Here is a 15,353-nt window from a genome sequence, read left to right as displayed (position 1 = left end):
TTTGTGAGAAAGAGGTGCAGTTCTGATTGGGAGGGTGAGTTAACTTAGTAACCCCTGGGGCAGGAGTATCTACACAGTCACGTCAAGGTTGGTCGGAAGCAACAACATGCTGGGTAAGTGGTTCTCCCTCTGCCTTCCAAGTGTCTGGTGTGGATTCCCTTTACTGTGAGCACATTTTATAATATAGAAATAATACACCAATGGAAAGATAGCCTAGATTGACAAAATTATGCATTGTATTGGGCTTCCCAGGTGTCTTAGTGGTAAAGAATTCAGCTGCCAATGCAGGAGATGCAAGAGACGTGGAATCAATCCCTGGGTTGGGCAGATCCCCTGGAGAAGGAAATGGCAACCCACTTCAGTATTCTTGCTGAGAAAATTCCATGGACAGAGGAGCCTGGCGGGCTATAGTCCATGGGGCTGCAGTGTTGGACACAACTGAGCACGAGCATACTGCGTTGTATTCCCACAGGGGGCAAGTATTTGCTGTACCATTTTGTTTGGATAAAGCCAGATGTGGTTACTTACAAAGAAAAAAATGGCTAAAAATAGGGTGAAAATAATACTTTAACAAGAACAATAATATTTAGTTGCTAAGTTGTGTCCGACTCTTTTGTGACCACATGTACTGCAGCCAGCCAGGCTCCTCAATCCATGGGATTTTTCAGGCAAGAATACTGGAGTGGGTTGCCATTTCTTTGTCCAGGGGATATTCCTGGCCCAGAGATCAAACTCGTGTCTCCTGTGTCTCCTGCATCGCAGGCAGATTCTTACCACTGAGCCACCTGGGAAGTCTAAGAAGGACAATCAGTTCAGTTCAGTTCAGTCGTTCAGTCGTGTCCGATTCTCTGCGACCCCATGAACCACAGCACGCCAGGCCTCCCTGTCCATCACCAACTCCCGGAGTTTACTCAAATTCATGTCCATTGAGTCGGTGATGCCATCCAACCATTTCATCCTCTGTTGTCCCCTTCTCCTCCTGCCCTCAATCTTTCCCAGAATCAAGGTCTTTTCAAATGAGTCAGCTCTTTGCATCAGGTGGCCAAAGTATTGGAGTTTCAGCTTCAACATCAGTCCTTCCAATGAACACCCAGGACTGATCTCCTTTAAGATGGACAGGTTTGATCTGCCTTGCAGTCCAAGGGACTCTCAAGAGTCTTCTCCAACACCAAAGTTCAAAAGCATCAATTCTTCTGCACTCAGCTTTCTTTATAGTCCTTCTTCCACATCCATACATGACTACTGGAAAAACCATAGCCTTGACTAGATGGACCTTTGTTGACAAATCATGACTCTGCTTTTTAATATGCTGTCTAGGTTGCTCATAACTTTCCTTCCAAGGAGTAAATGTCTTTTAATTTCATGGCTACAATCACAATCTGCAGTGAATTTGGAGTCCCAAAAAATAAAGTCAGCCACTGTTTCCACTGTTTCCCTATGTATTTGCCATGAAGGGATGGGACAAGATTCCATGATCATAGTTTTCCGAATGTTGAGCTTTAAGCCAGCTTTTTCATTCTCCTCTTTTACTTTCATCAAGAGGCTTTTTAGTTCTTCTTCAGTTTCTTCATAAGGGTGGTGCCATCTGCATATCTGAGGTTATTGATATTTCTCCCAACAATATTGATTCCAGCTTGTGCTTCTTCCAGCCCAGTGTTTCTCATGATGTACTCTGCATATAAGTTAAATAAGTAGGGTGACAATATACAGCCTTGGCGTACTCTTTTTCCTATTTGGAACCAGTCTGTTTTCCCATGTCCAGTTCTAACTGTTGCTTCCTGACCTGCATGCAGGTTTCTCAAGAGATAGGTCAGGTGGTCTGGTATTCCCATCTTTTTCAGAATTTTCCACAGTTTATTGTAATTCACACAATCAAAGGCTTTGATATAGTCAATAAAGCAGAAATAGATGTCGTTCTGGAACTCTCGTGCTTTTTTGATGATCCAGTGGATGTCAGCAATTTGATCTCTGGTTCCTCTACTTTTTCTAAAACCAGCTTGAACATCTGGAAGTTAATGGTTCACATATTGCTGAAGCAATACACTGCTTCAGCAGTTGCTCTACACATGGACATCACCAGATGGTCAACACCAAAATCAGATTGATTGTATTCTTTGCGGCCAAAGATGGAGAAGCTCTATACAGTCAGCAAAAACAAGACCAGGAGCTGACTGTGGCTCAGATCATGAACTCCTTGTTGCCAAATTCAGACTTAAATTGAAGACAGTGGGGAACACCACTAGATCATTCAGGTATGACCTAAATCAAATTCCTTATGACTATACAGTGGGAGTGAGAAATAGATTTAAGGGACTAGTTCTGATAGAGTGCCTGATGAACTATGGACAGAGGTTCGTGACATTGTACAGTAGACAGGGATCAAGACCATCCCCTAGAAAATGAAATGCAGAAAGCAAAATGGCTGTCTGAGCAGGCCTTACAGATAGCTTTGAAAAGAAAAGAAGTGAAAAGCAAAGCAGAAAAGGAAAGATATACCCATTTGAATGCAGAATTCTAAAGAATAGCAAGGAGAGATAAGAAAGCTTTCCTCAGCGATCAGTGCAAAAAAAAAAAAAAAAAAAAATAGAGGGAAGCAATAGAATGGGAAAGACTAGAGATCTCTTCAAGAAAATTAGAGATACCAAGGGAACATTTCATGCAAGGATGGGCTCAATAAAGGACAGAAAGGGTATGGACTTAACAGAAACAGAAGATATTAAGAAGAGGTGGCAAGAATACACAGAAGAACTGTACAAAAAAGATCTTCATGACCCAGATAATCACAATGGTGTGATCACTCACCTAGATCCAGACATCCTGGAATGTGAAGTCAAGTGGGCCTTAGGAAGCATCACTACAAACAAAGCTAGTATAGGTGATGGAATTCCAGTTGAGCTCTTTCAAATCCTAAAAGATGATGCTGTTAAAGTGCTGCACTCAGTATGCCAGCAAATTTGGAATACTCAGCAGTGGCCACAGAACTGGAAAAGGTCAGTTTTCATTCCAATCCCAAAGAAAGGCAATGGCAAAGAATGCTCAAACTGCCGCACAATTGCACTCATCTCACATGCTAGTAAAGTAATGCTCAAAATTTTCCAAGCCATGTTTCAGAAGGACAATAGAGAGCACTTTTGAAGATGCAAAGCTTTAAAGCCAATAATTTGATTATGGGATCAAAGTCATCTCAGAAAATATCTTTTGTTTGTGTAGGCAGTTTTTCTTTTCAGAAGCTGATTTCTCTGTCTTAAGGTGTCTTAACAAAGAAAGAGAGAGAGAGACCTACAGGAATACCTTCTATCTAGCCTCAGTTTGTCTGTGAACTTGAGGTTCTAAGAAATAATGTTTGGTCATCTCAGCTCTCATCCTCACATTCAGTATTATTGCTCTTCTGGAGTGTTTTTTTTTTTTTTTTTCCCTCTGTTATTCTGTCTACTTATCAGTGATTAAGCCTGTGGGGAATTTACTTTTTCTTTCCAAGTGTTAATTTTGGAAATGAAATGCATTCATCAAAAGCTGCACACAGAAATGCAGCAATGAACAGTGCAACAGTGTCCTACAGACAGTGAAGCCTGTGGGCAAGGCTTCCACTGTTACCATTGAGAACTGAGACTCGGAGGCAGAGGGCTTTTACTGCAAAGATGTCTGATTGCTTTTTCTCCTCTGTGCCCTGCTGGGTTTAGTTACATAATTTATCCCTGAGAACAATTTTTCCCTGAAAACAGTATCATGTTTTGACAGTGATTGTGAATTACTTTGAAAGGATTTTGTGAAAGGTTCTGTTTCTTTGCTACAGCAAGCTAGGCCAACGTTGGGTTTCCACCATGGCTTAGCATATGGTTAGTTAGTCGTCATAATCAGAATTTGTCACATATTTTTGGATGGCATATAGAGGGACAGGGTTAGATGCTACCTGATTTCAATGGGAAATATTCTCATTAAAGAGGAGAGAAAATTCTAGTCTCACTGATTTCCAGTCCCTCCTCTACCACTTGTAGTTCAGTTATCTTAAAGTTTGGGGGAGGTGTCCTATAGTTCATTAGAAGTAAGAGTCTGCTCTTAGAGAGAGAGACCTGGGATGAGCATGGAGCCTGCGTATTCTTCACTGAGCAAGTAGCTAAATCTCTGTGTATGGATAAGATTGCCAAGAGAGAGGGAAGCATTTTAGGATCCAAGATCAGAAGCTTAGGTTATCCTTGATATTCAGAGAGAAAGCAGAGAGAGAAGGGAAGTACAGAAGACACATAATGAACAGTGAGGACAAGAGAAGGCGATACAGTGGAGACCAGAAGAAGGACCGGTCTCTTCAGTGCAAATGAGAAGGTGAGTCCATGGAAACTTGTTGGTTGATTTGGATTCAGGAGGCATCTGGTGACCCAAGGAGCAGGTTTCAGATGGGACGAGTTAGAGAGCAAAGGGCTGCAATTCCAGGAAGCATGGAGGGAGTTGAGGTGAAGACAGGCTGGAAGGAGTTTGAATGAATCGGGAGAGAGTCCTATCTGGAATGTAGTGTCTGAGAAGCTCTTGCCTGTTGTTTGAGATTTTAGTTTCTGGGAGGGGAGTATGAGTGATGGTGGGTGGTTTTCTCCTCTCTTCCCTTCTTTCCTTCAACAAATGAGGATTGAGACCCTGAGGCACAAGGGTGAGTCAGGCGTGAAGCCCTCCCCTCATGGGTCTTCTCCAGTCCCCCAGGGAAGGAAGACATCCAGAGATTCACCCCTTGATGGCTTTGGAATCCTAATTGTGGGAGCTCTGTGGAGGAAGTCCTGGAAGGCAAACTGGATGTGGAGGCTGGAGGCAGTTAGAGGTGGTCCCGGAGGTGGCAAAGCTTCTTGGAGGTGACCTTTGATCCCGGATGAGAGGGAGGCCACTGTGGATGGTGAGGCAGAAGGTGCTGCTGGAAGCAGAGTTCCTGTGTGGGACCCAGTCTTTCTATCATCAGCTGAGAGGGGGGAGGGGAAGGGTCTGGAAGGGCATTGTTCAGCTGTGTTAGTGCACCTGTGTTCAAACTCATTTTTGATGATTTTGTGTATCCTTGGTATATTTGATAAACCTTAGAAGATTCTTGAGCATGTTATTTTCATTACTTCTAAAGTGTTTATTCCATATACTTTCCCTCTAATTCCTTCTACTCCCTTAAATGAAATTTCAGATTAGTTATTTAATATTTTGTGATAGTGATGCCAGTGTGGCTAAGGAAAACCCTTGATTCTGAGTAGTGGTTTACACTGCAGGGTGGTCCATACCCTCAGGTGATGTCATTCAGAGACCAGATCCCAACAGAGAGGCGATCATGAGTTTGTGCACCATCCTGTGCCCTGACTATTACAGCTACCAACCTGTTTAGTCACTTTATATAAGTTGTTGAGTAAATTGGATTGTTCACCAATTCAAAGGATGAAGGAGAGCAGCATAAAAAATTAATTTATGTGGTGTGCTTGCACGTGATAATCACTCATGATGTCAACAGCTTTAAAGTGTGTGTCAGTAGAGTCCCACAATCTCCCTTTCCAAGCCCCCGTCCCAACTCTCCCTCTTACCATCTCTGCACCACAAAGCCACACTCTCCTTTCTGTAAAATGGATAAAAAAAAATACCCACTTCCTAAGGTTATTGGGAAGACAAAATGAAGTTTATTTTAACATTATTATTCACATAACATCTAAATATATGTTGAGCACTAAGTAATGGGTAATTATTTTTAAAATACCACTTATGTGTTTTAGGTAAGTGAAATAGTCTCATGACAATGGCATATGTTATTGCTCATTCACTAAGTCATGTTTGACTCTTTGTGACCCCATGAACTGCAGCATGCTAGACCTTCCTGTCCCTCACTATCTCCCGAATTTTCCCCAAGTTATTGTCCATTGAGTCGGTGATGCCATCCAGCCATCTCATTCTCTGCTGCCCTCTTCTCCTTTTGCATTTTTGGCAAAATGGCATTATGTTGCATTAAAGTTATTGTCAGAAACAGTTTCCAGGCCCATAAATACTATCTCATGAGTTTGTATCACAGAGATTCTAGGTTTATAATCCTTGAAGATTTTAATGGATACTTTCTTATGTAGACTCACAGAATAAAAGTTGGTTGTTTTCAAGATAGACCATTGAGCACTGAATATTTGAAATTAATGTAATCTTCATGCAATTTGCCAAAGTCCCAAATAACACTGAGTAAGAAGTCTCAGTTATCTACCATTCTTATTATTAAAATCTTCACCTCCAAGGGGTCTTCCTACTGCTAAAACAAGTGAAAATGAAGGTGAGATGTGGAAGTTAGGTTTAGGCATTTTAATTTTCCAAAAAAAAAGTATGGGGCTGCTCTGAGCCTATGAATTTGCACACAGCTGCTCTCAGCAAAATACCATAATTTACTGAGGAAAACTTAAGTTGCAAAATGCTTATTCCCTACACACCCCTCATTCGGGGGAAAAAAAAAAAATCAGCAGCTTCGTGGAGCTGAACTGACTCTTCATGTCCTTCCATGGATACAAAGGGCTAATCCTGAGGGCCCTTGAGCCACCAATGGTGGCCATGGTGGGACTACCAGGGATTGTATCATTCCCTCCTCAGCACACACAGAACACACTGGCTGCAGTTTTATGAAGTGAAAATGCCCAAGAAAAAGATGTGAAGGAGGTGTCCTCAGTTATTTACTTTTTTCCAGAGAGGGGAGCACAGAAGAACATGCCAGTGCATCTGGATATTGAGAAGAAAGCCTGAGACTCAGTGTAATAGGTTATTATGGGTCACTTACTTTTATAGCCTTTACTTGTCTCAGCACCACTGACTCTTGCACTTCTTTGTGTGGAGATGTCAGGGAATTTGTGTATAGAATATTCCAGCCTCTCCCACTGAACAATGAATTTGTCATTTTGAGATTTCTGTGGTGTGTTGATCCCTTTCCCAACCCCTTCCTCAAATCCCCCTTGGGGATGTTTATTTTTAATATATATTTAATGCTAGTCCTTTGTGGATATTTTCTTCCAATCAGTGACTTGCCATTTATATCCTTAGTGGAGATCAATGTTTAATTTTGATGACATCTAATGTTTACCTTTTCTTATTCTTTTGTAGTTGATGTTTTTGTATCCTAAGAAATCTTTGCACATCCTTAGGAATGTGAAGATACTATATTCTTCACGCACAATTTACTATGTTCTACCTTTTTAGATATTGATGCATCTTGCACAATTTTTTGTATGTGAAAGAGTAATTAATGGTTGAAATTTATTTTTTCTAATTATTCTGGACATATTTGTTAAAGACTTTTATGCACTGAATTAAGGAAATCTGCATCTGTATAATTTATTTTGTTCCTCAATAGTTGCAGTTGATACCAATATTTTGATCTTTATACTGCATTTTTAGTTACTGTACATTTTAATAAGAGATAAAACCCATAGTTTAAATTGTCTAACTTTGTACTTCTTTGTCAAGGTTGCTTTGATCATTGTGGATTTTTTACTTTTATGTGTCAATTTTAGAAGCCTTTCAATTTGTTTTTTTTTTCCATTTATTTTTATTAGTTGGAGGCTAATTATTTTACAATATTGTAGTGGTTTTTGCCATACATTGACATGAATCAGCCATGGATTTACATATATTCCCCATCCCGATCCCCCCTCCCACCTCCCTGTCTACCCGATCTCTCTGGGTCTTCCCAGTGCACCAGGACCGAGCACTTGTCTCATGTATCCAACCTGGGCTGGTGATCTGTTTTACCCTAGATAATATACATGTTTCGATGCTGATCTCTCAAAACATCCCACCCTTGCCTTCTCCCACAGAGTCCAAAAGTCTGTTCTGTACATCTGTGTCTCTTTTTCTGTTTTGCATATAGAGTTATTGTGTCCATCTTTCTAAATTCCATATATATGTGTTAGTATGCTGTAAGGTTCTTTATCTTTCTGGCTTACTTCACTCTGTATAATGGGCTCCAGTTTCATCCATCTCAGAACTGCTTCAAATGAATTCTTTTTAATGGCTGAGTAATATTCCATGATGTATATGTACCACAGCTTCCTTATCCATTCATCTGCTGATGGGTATCTAGGTTGCTTCCATGTCCTGGCTATTATAAACAGTGCTGCGATGAACATTGGTGCACGTGTCTCTTTCAGATCTGGTTTCCTTGGTGTGTATGTCCAGAAGTGGGATTGCTGGGTCATATGGCAGTTCTATTTCAATTTGTTTTTAAATAAAAGCCTGCTGAAAATTGTATTAATATTTCCTTTTAGCTATAGGTTATTTGAGAAATCTGAGTCTTAATAGTGTTGGATCTACAGTTATGAATATCTCTCTCTCTGCTTATTTAGGTCTTTAATTTTAGAAATATTTTGTAATTTTTATTATAGACACACTTCTCTGGTTAAATTTATTCATGCATATTTGCTTTTTCATAGTATTATTGATTTGGTTTTTTCAAAATTTATTTATTTATTTATTTTGGATGTACTGGGCCTTCTTTGCTATGTGTGGGCTTTCTCTAGTTGTGGTGAGAGGGGGTGACTAGTTGCTGTGGGTGGACTTCTCATTTTAGTGGCTTTTCCTGTTGCAGAGCATGGATTCTAGGGTGCATTGGTTTCAGTAGTTGTGGCATATGGACTTAGCTGCTCTGCACATGTGGATTCTTCCCAAACCAGAGATCGAACCCATGTTCCCCGCATTGGCAGGTAGATTCTTAACCACTTGGACCACTAGAGAAGTCTTGTTTCTGATACCTTTATTCACTTGTTTGTTGCTAGTCTATAGAAATATAGTTGATTTATTTGTGAATTAACTTTTCATTGCCTGGAGTTGATGGTGGTATGTTTTTCTTTTTTAATTCTGTAGGATTTTGTCCATATACAATCATGTCAGCTGTAAATAATGACAGTTATGTATCTTCATTTCCAATATTTATGACTTTTATTTCTTTTTATTGATTTGTTATTGTGGCTAGAGTTTCCAGTTTGTGTTGAAAAGAATTGGTTAGATCAGATAATTTTGTACTCTTAGGGCAAAATCTTTCAATATTTTTTTCATTACAAATGGTATTAATTACAATTTTTTAGGTAGGTATCTGTTATCAGATTTAAATGTTTCTTTTAATTTCTCAATTGCCAAAAATTTTACTTTTTTAAAAAATGAAGAATAGGTATTGAATATTAACAAATATTTCTTCTACATTTCTTCAGATAGTCATATGATTATTTACCTTTACTCTTTTAATGCAAATTATAGTGATTGGTATTTAAAAGTTAAGCTCAACATTCCTGGAATAGACTTCACTTGGTCATAATGTTGTGTCTTTTTTATGTATTGCTGTATGTGGTTTGTCAAAAATTTTTGTATCTCTTGTTCATGATGGATATTGGCCTATAAATTGCTTTTATTAAAATATTTTGTCAGCTTTTGGTATCAGAATTATGTAGCCTCATGAAAATACATGGGAAATATTTCCATTTTTAATGGTCAGTTTAATGTAGTCAGTCAGCTTGACCAGACTACATTCCTTAGTTATTCAGTCAAAAAGTGATCTGTGTTTGTAGATTTTTCTTCTTGGAAGTTAGTTCTCTTTTTCATTCAGGTCTTTTGTCATTTATTTGCTCAGTTGGGTCCGACTTTTTGCAACTTCATGGACTGCAGCATACCAGGCTTTCCTGTCCTCTATCTCCCAGAGTTTGCTCAAACTCATGCCCATTGAGTTGATGATGCCATTGAACCATCTCATCCTCAGATGCTCCCTTCTCTTTCTGCCCTCAGTCTGTCCCAACATCAGGCTCTTTTCTAATGAGTCAGCTCTTTGCTTCAGGTGGTCAAAGTATTGGAATTTCAGATTCAGTATCAGTCTTTCCAATGAATAATCAGCATTGATTTCCTTTGGGATTGACTGGTTTGGTCTCCTTGCTGTCCCAGGAACTCTCAAGAGTCTATTTTTTTCTTATTTTCATTCTTCTACATACTTTAATATGCTGGATTTTTTAAATTATAAGATGGATCTCAAAACCCTTGACTTTTAGCTTTTTTTAAAGCTTTTTTTCTTTTTAAAAATATTTTAATTTTATTGGAATGTAGTTGATTTACAATGTTGTGTTTGTTTCAGATGTACAGCAAAGTGATTCAGTTATACATACACATATATTCATCCTTTTTTAGATTCTTTCCTCATACAGGTTATCACAGAATGTTGAGTAGATTTCCCTGTGATATAATTTTATTGTGCTCTTCTTTTTAAGGTGTACCTTGTTAAATTAACAAATAAGTGGAATCCAGACTTAAAATTTTTTAATAAGGTTGAACCCTGACAAAAGTGGAAAGGAAGCTATTGATCAATGAGATACACTAAACATGAAGGAAGAAATACACCATGTTTCCCTAAAGTTTCCTGTTGTGCTGGTTAACAAAGTGTGAACCAAACCCCACCATTCACTCTTCAGTGGAATTAGCTATGACTCTCAGTTGGGAGCGGATTGAAGGATACCCAGGCCCCAGAGCTTATGTGGTTGTGAAAAGATCCAAGGGAGACACATGAGGGATGAAGAATGTGATTAATATATCCTAAGCAAAGGGAAGGTTTAGAAAAGCTTAGTCTTAGGGTTTGTCTACCCACTCCAGTATTCTGGCCTAGAGAATTCCATGGACTGTATAGTCTATGGGGTGGCAAAGAGTTGGATACGACCGAGCGACTTTCACTTTCACTTTTCAGGGTTTGTATGTGTATGTTTGTACGTGTTAGTTGCTCAGTCGTGTCTGATTCTTTGCAATCTCATGGACTGTAGACTGCCAGCCTCCTCTGTCCACGGGATTCTCCACACAAGAATGATGGAGTGGGGTGCCATTCCCTTTTCGAAGGGATCTTCCCGACGCAGGGATCGAACCCAGGTCTCCTGCATTGCAGACAGATTCTTTACCATCTGTGTCACCAGGGAAGTCCAGGGTTTGTATACATCTCATCATATAGATAAGATTCACCAATGTTTTATAATGTCCTGATTTAATAGGGTTAAATGAGTTGGGTGATATCAAAGGAAACAGAGTTGGAGTGATCTGAGAACCAGAGCAGGATCTCTAAACTTCCTGAGACATACAAGCTACTGTATCTGCTTACGTGAAGAGTCAGCACCGACCCTTGGTTACTGTTAAGCTTGTGTGCTTAGTCGATCAGTTGTGCCCAACTCTTTACAACCTCATGGACTGTAGTCTGCCAGGCTTCTCTGTCCATGGGGATTCTCCAGGAAAGAATACTGGAGAGGGTTGCCATGCCCTCTTCGAGGGGATCTTCCTAACCCAGAGATTGAATCCTGGTCTCCTTCACTGCAGGCAGATCCTTTACGATCTGAGCCACCAGGGAAGCCCTATCTCAGCACAATATTGGCCTTGGAATTTCTCCTCCAGGTGTATATTGTCATTCTCTGCAAACCAAATAATTTTTCTGAAATGTGAAAAATCACCATTTTCTCTCAAGTGAAAGATTTCACCTAAGAGTTTTCTTATTTGTTAATATGGATTCATAGGCTTTGGATAAAATTTCCCAAATGGTGTGCTACAAAAGGGAAATATATAAAAATAATGATTCTCCTTATATGGGGGACATCAGGACTTGGGTCACTTGCTTCTGGGTCAGTATGCTTCTTTCTACATACCCATCACTGTCTCTGTTCCATAGTGTGACAGAGGTGCAGAAGCATTGGCCATGGGGGTCTGAAATCCAATCAGATGGGGGGATTGTGTGCATACCTTGAATTGGGCTTTTTGGAATTCCTTGGAATATAGGAGAAAGAAATGAGTTTGGCTTCAAGGAATGGATTTATTATGTGTCTATTTTACAATAGAGTCTTTTGTTTCCTTCTTCAGATGTTAACTTTTTGCTTAGATACTGTTTTATCCTTCTATCAACTCCTATAAAGGGTTTGGGATAGCTGGCAATAAAAGGTTCACAAATGTATATACATATAAAAGTAAAAGTGCTCAGTCATGTCCAACTCTTTGTGACGCTATGGACTCTAGCCTGCCAGGTTCCTCTCTCCATGGGATTTTCCAGGCAAGAATACTGGAATGGGTTGCCATCCTTCTTCAGGGGAATTTCCTGACCCAGGGACCGAACCTGGGTGTCCTGCATAGCAGTCAGATTCTTTACTGACTGAGTCACCACGGAAACCTGCTGGGGAGAGCCAGATTTTTGAAGTGGATGAATGTTGTCCCTCAAATGATGCAAGTCTGCTAAACCCCAGTAATTTGGATTTTTTATAATTGACATTTTAGTAGGGTTTTTTTTTTTGGAGGGGGGCAAACAACAATGGCAAGCCAAGTGACCTAAAAGCTAGACATAGAAGAAGCTGGAAGGACCCCTTCTCATGAACATGAAGGTTGTAATGTGGTGGGATGCACAGTCAAGCCAGTGGCTATAAGAAATCGTTTTCTGTAAGTCTAATAGGAGGGAGGTCAGACAGCCCTATTTGTCTCCACTTCGATTAGAATTTATTCCTTCAGAACTCCATCCTCTTCACTCTGAGTTTTCTTTTGATACCACAGCAGAGGCGGGGAGAAACAGGAAAAGCATATGGATCTTCATCAGATCATGCAGTTTGCTTCCCAAGGGCTCCTGCCCACAGAGTCAGTTCTGGTTGTTTGTTCCTTCTGCCTGAAGCTGTGACTTTGGGATTCCCTCAGTACAAACTGCTCCTCTCTTTCTCCAGGATAAGCAATACCTTCCTGGGAAACTTTAGGACAATCATACCCAGCCAACCTCACATTTCTTATCTGTAAAGAACAACCAGTGTTAATTAAGAAAAGCATCTCAGTCTTCTCATCCCAGGTCCCTTTTGGTCAAAATTTCAATCAACTGTGATTACTGCCTGCAAATCATTCATGCCATTCTTTCTATTTGTTAGACACACTTATAAAATCAGTCATAAGTCTTAGAACTGTCTAAAAATATTCGGGTATTCTTCCCTGTGTTTCCCCAGAACCCTGTGCCCTGTGCATATCACCATGGATCTGTATCCATCTGAGATCATAAACTTCAGAGGCCTTGGTCCAGACTGGGTGAATCTGCAAGTCCCTACCACCTGACCCCACTTTCATAGCAGACAGACACTAAATATTGATTGCATTCTTATTGCCTGATATGGTCCACCAGGGTATCATACTTTTCCTGATAAAGATGGATGCTTAAATCAGCATCAACCAATGATTTCATTTTTTTATTCTACCTGCTGTCTTTTTAGAACAAAATCATTTCCCAAGAGAAAATCATCTCACGGGATAATGTGATAATTAAGAAAATGTTCATGAAACTCAGCAGAGAGCCTTACACACAGTACACACATTGTAAATGGAATCTGGTATTGTTATAATCATTACCCTTTGGAATGGGCATTTTAAATACTTAGTATAATGATAGAAAGATGGCTGTGAGTTGGAAGTGAGCTTGAATATGTGATAGTGGCTCATGGGCTTCCCAGCTCCATGACTTAGGCTTTTCGGTCTCCAACAAGTTGCTTTTCCTCTCCCTGTGCCTCACTGTCTCTATTTGTAAAATTAGATAATACTGTTACTAGATATGATACACTGAATTTGTAATTAACCACTTCTTTATCCCTACATGTATAGCTGAGGCGTCTGGATTCCTCATCTGTGATACATGCTCACTCATCTCTCTAGTAACACCTGCTGACTCCTGATAGTTTGAAATGCAACTCCTACTCTCTGAACCTCAAATATTCTCATCTGTTAAAAGTAGTAATGCCTTATAAAAAAAAAAAGTAATAATGCCTGCCTCATAGGGCCACTGAGTGTATCACAAGAACTGATACCTAGAAAGTTCTTATCAGAGTAGTTGGTGCATGTAGTAAACATCATTAGGACCACCTATAATTTTATTCCTTTGGAAAGGAAAGCATTTCCTGCTGTTTCAACAAGTTTCAAGGAAAGGAGTTTAATCCTAACAAATCAATGAAGTTTATCTTTGAAATGTATCCTTGACATGAAGGCCTCTGTATTTCACTATTTCAGACATTTCTACTTGTGATTGGTGTGGTGGGCGTGATGGTGGCTGCAGTTCCTTGGACTGCTATTCCTGTGATTCCCCTTGGCATCATTTTTTTTTGTTCTTCGGCGATATTTCTTAGAGACGTCACGAGATGTGAAACGCCTGGAATGTACAAGTGAGTACCAGGGCTCTCAGGTCGGGAGGGCAGTGCAGGCTGTCTTCCATTTATACTGCAATTAACCAGACCCCTGAAATTCTGTAGACTCTCTTGTGGAATTTCTCACTGTTAAATTAGGTGATTGAAAGTTATGGCTCCTGAGAGTAGATTTGGCAAATGCCTTAAGGCAAATGGAGCTGGTGGTGGGTCAGCTGCATTTTGCATTTTAGCACAAGGAGGACAGATGTGAGCACCATGAGGACAGGGACCATTTTTGTGTTATTCATGATATACATCCTTACATAGAGTATCCACTCTATTAATACTATTCTTAAAAGTATCTTATCATGTTGAAACTAATGTAGAAGGAAAATAGAGAATTTTTCTTCTCCTAAGGTTACCAGAAATGACAAGAAAAGGAAAAGAGACCTCAGGAAATATATGTCAGAAGTAATATATTTGAAAAATACATTATTTAACATGCTCAAGTAAGTTGCAGTTGTTAAATGTATTGAAAAGATGTGTGTTGGTCACTCAGTCACATCCAACTCTTTGCGACCACATGGACTGTAGCCCACCAGACTCTTCTGTCCATGGAATTCCCCAGACAAGAATACTGGAGTGGGTAGCCATTCCCTTCTCCAGAAGATCTTCCTGACCCAGGGATTGAACCCAGGTCTCCTGCGTTGTTGGTGGATTCTTTAATGTCTAAGCCACCAGGGAAGCCCTATTGAAAAGGTCAGCCCTGTTATTTTCAGGTTTGCTCTTTGTCATTGTCAGGATTTGGGGTGACACCACACTGTTTGTGTATGCCTCTCTCAAAGCTATTCATATAAATGATGCTGAAAATAATTCCCTAGGAGGACACAGGAGGGGGATCTGTTCAGTATGCATTTAGTTGATTACTCCATTCAGCTTCCTAGTTTTAGAATAATGGGGAACAGGGACATCCCTGGTTGTCCTGTGGGTAAGACTCTGTGCTTCCACTGTGGGGGCCACCACTTCAGTCCCTGGTTGGGGAACTAGATCCTGCAAGGTGCAGCAAAAAACCAGAATAATGGGGAACACATTTTATGATTAGTCTATTCTACAGGTAATCACAGATGATGAAATAATCAAATTTCTCTTATTAATACATGCATTTCATCAATATTAAAACAAAAATAAGGAAAATAGATTGTTATATATTTTTTAAAATTTATAAAAACAATAGCCAAAAAG

The 15,353-nt window shown here is 39.8% G+C and overlaps 1 protein-coding gene across 1 annotated transcript in view; it reads left to right on the top strand.

Moving 5' to 3' along the window:
• Positions 1-15,353, top strand: part of LOC133049365 (ATP-binding cassette sub-family C member 4-like) — a 153,225-nt gene that overhangs the window by 77,984 nt on the left and 59,888 nt on the right. Inside the window, 2 exon segments of the mRNA XM_061133340.1 lie at positions 13,999-14,085; positions 14,087-14,150. Coding sequence (XP_060989323.1) covers positions 13,999-14,085; positions 14,087-14,150 — 151 coding nt within the window.

This window comes from Dama dama, chromosome 30 (assembly GCF_033118175.1).
Source record: "Dama dama isolate Ldn47 chromosome 30, ASM3311817v1, whole genome shotgun sequence".
Lineage (NCBI taxonomy): Eukaryota > Metazoa > Chordata > Mammalia > Artiodactyla > Cervidae > Dama > Dama dama.
Note: the sequence above shows the minus strand (reverse complement) of the source record. Positions and strands in the feature narration are given on the sequence as shown.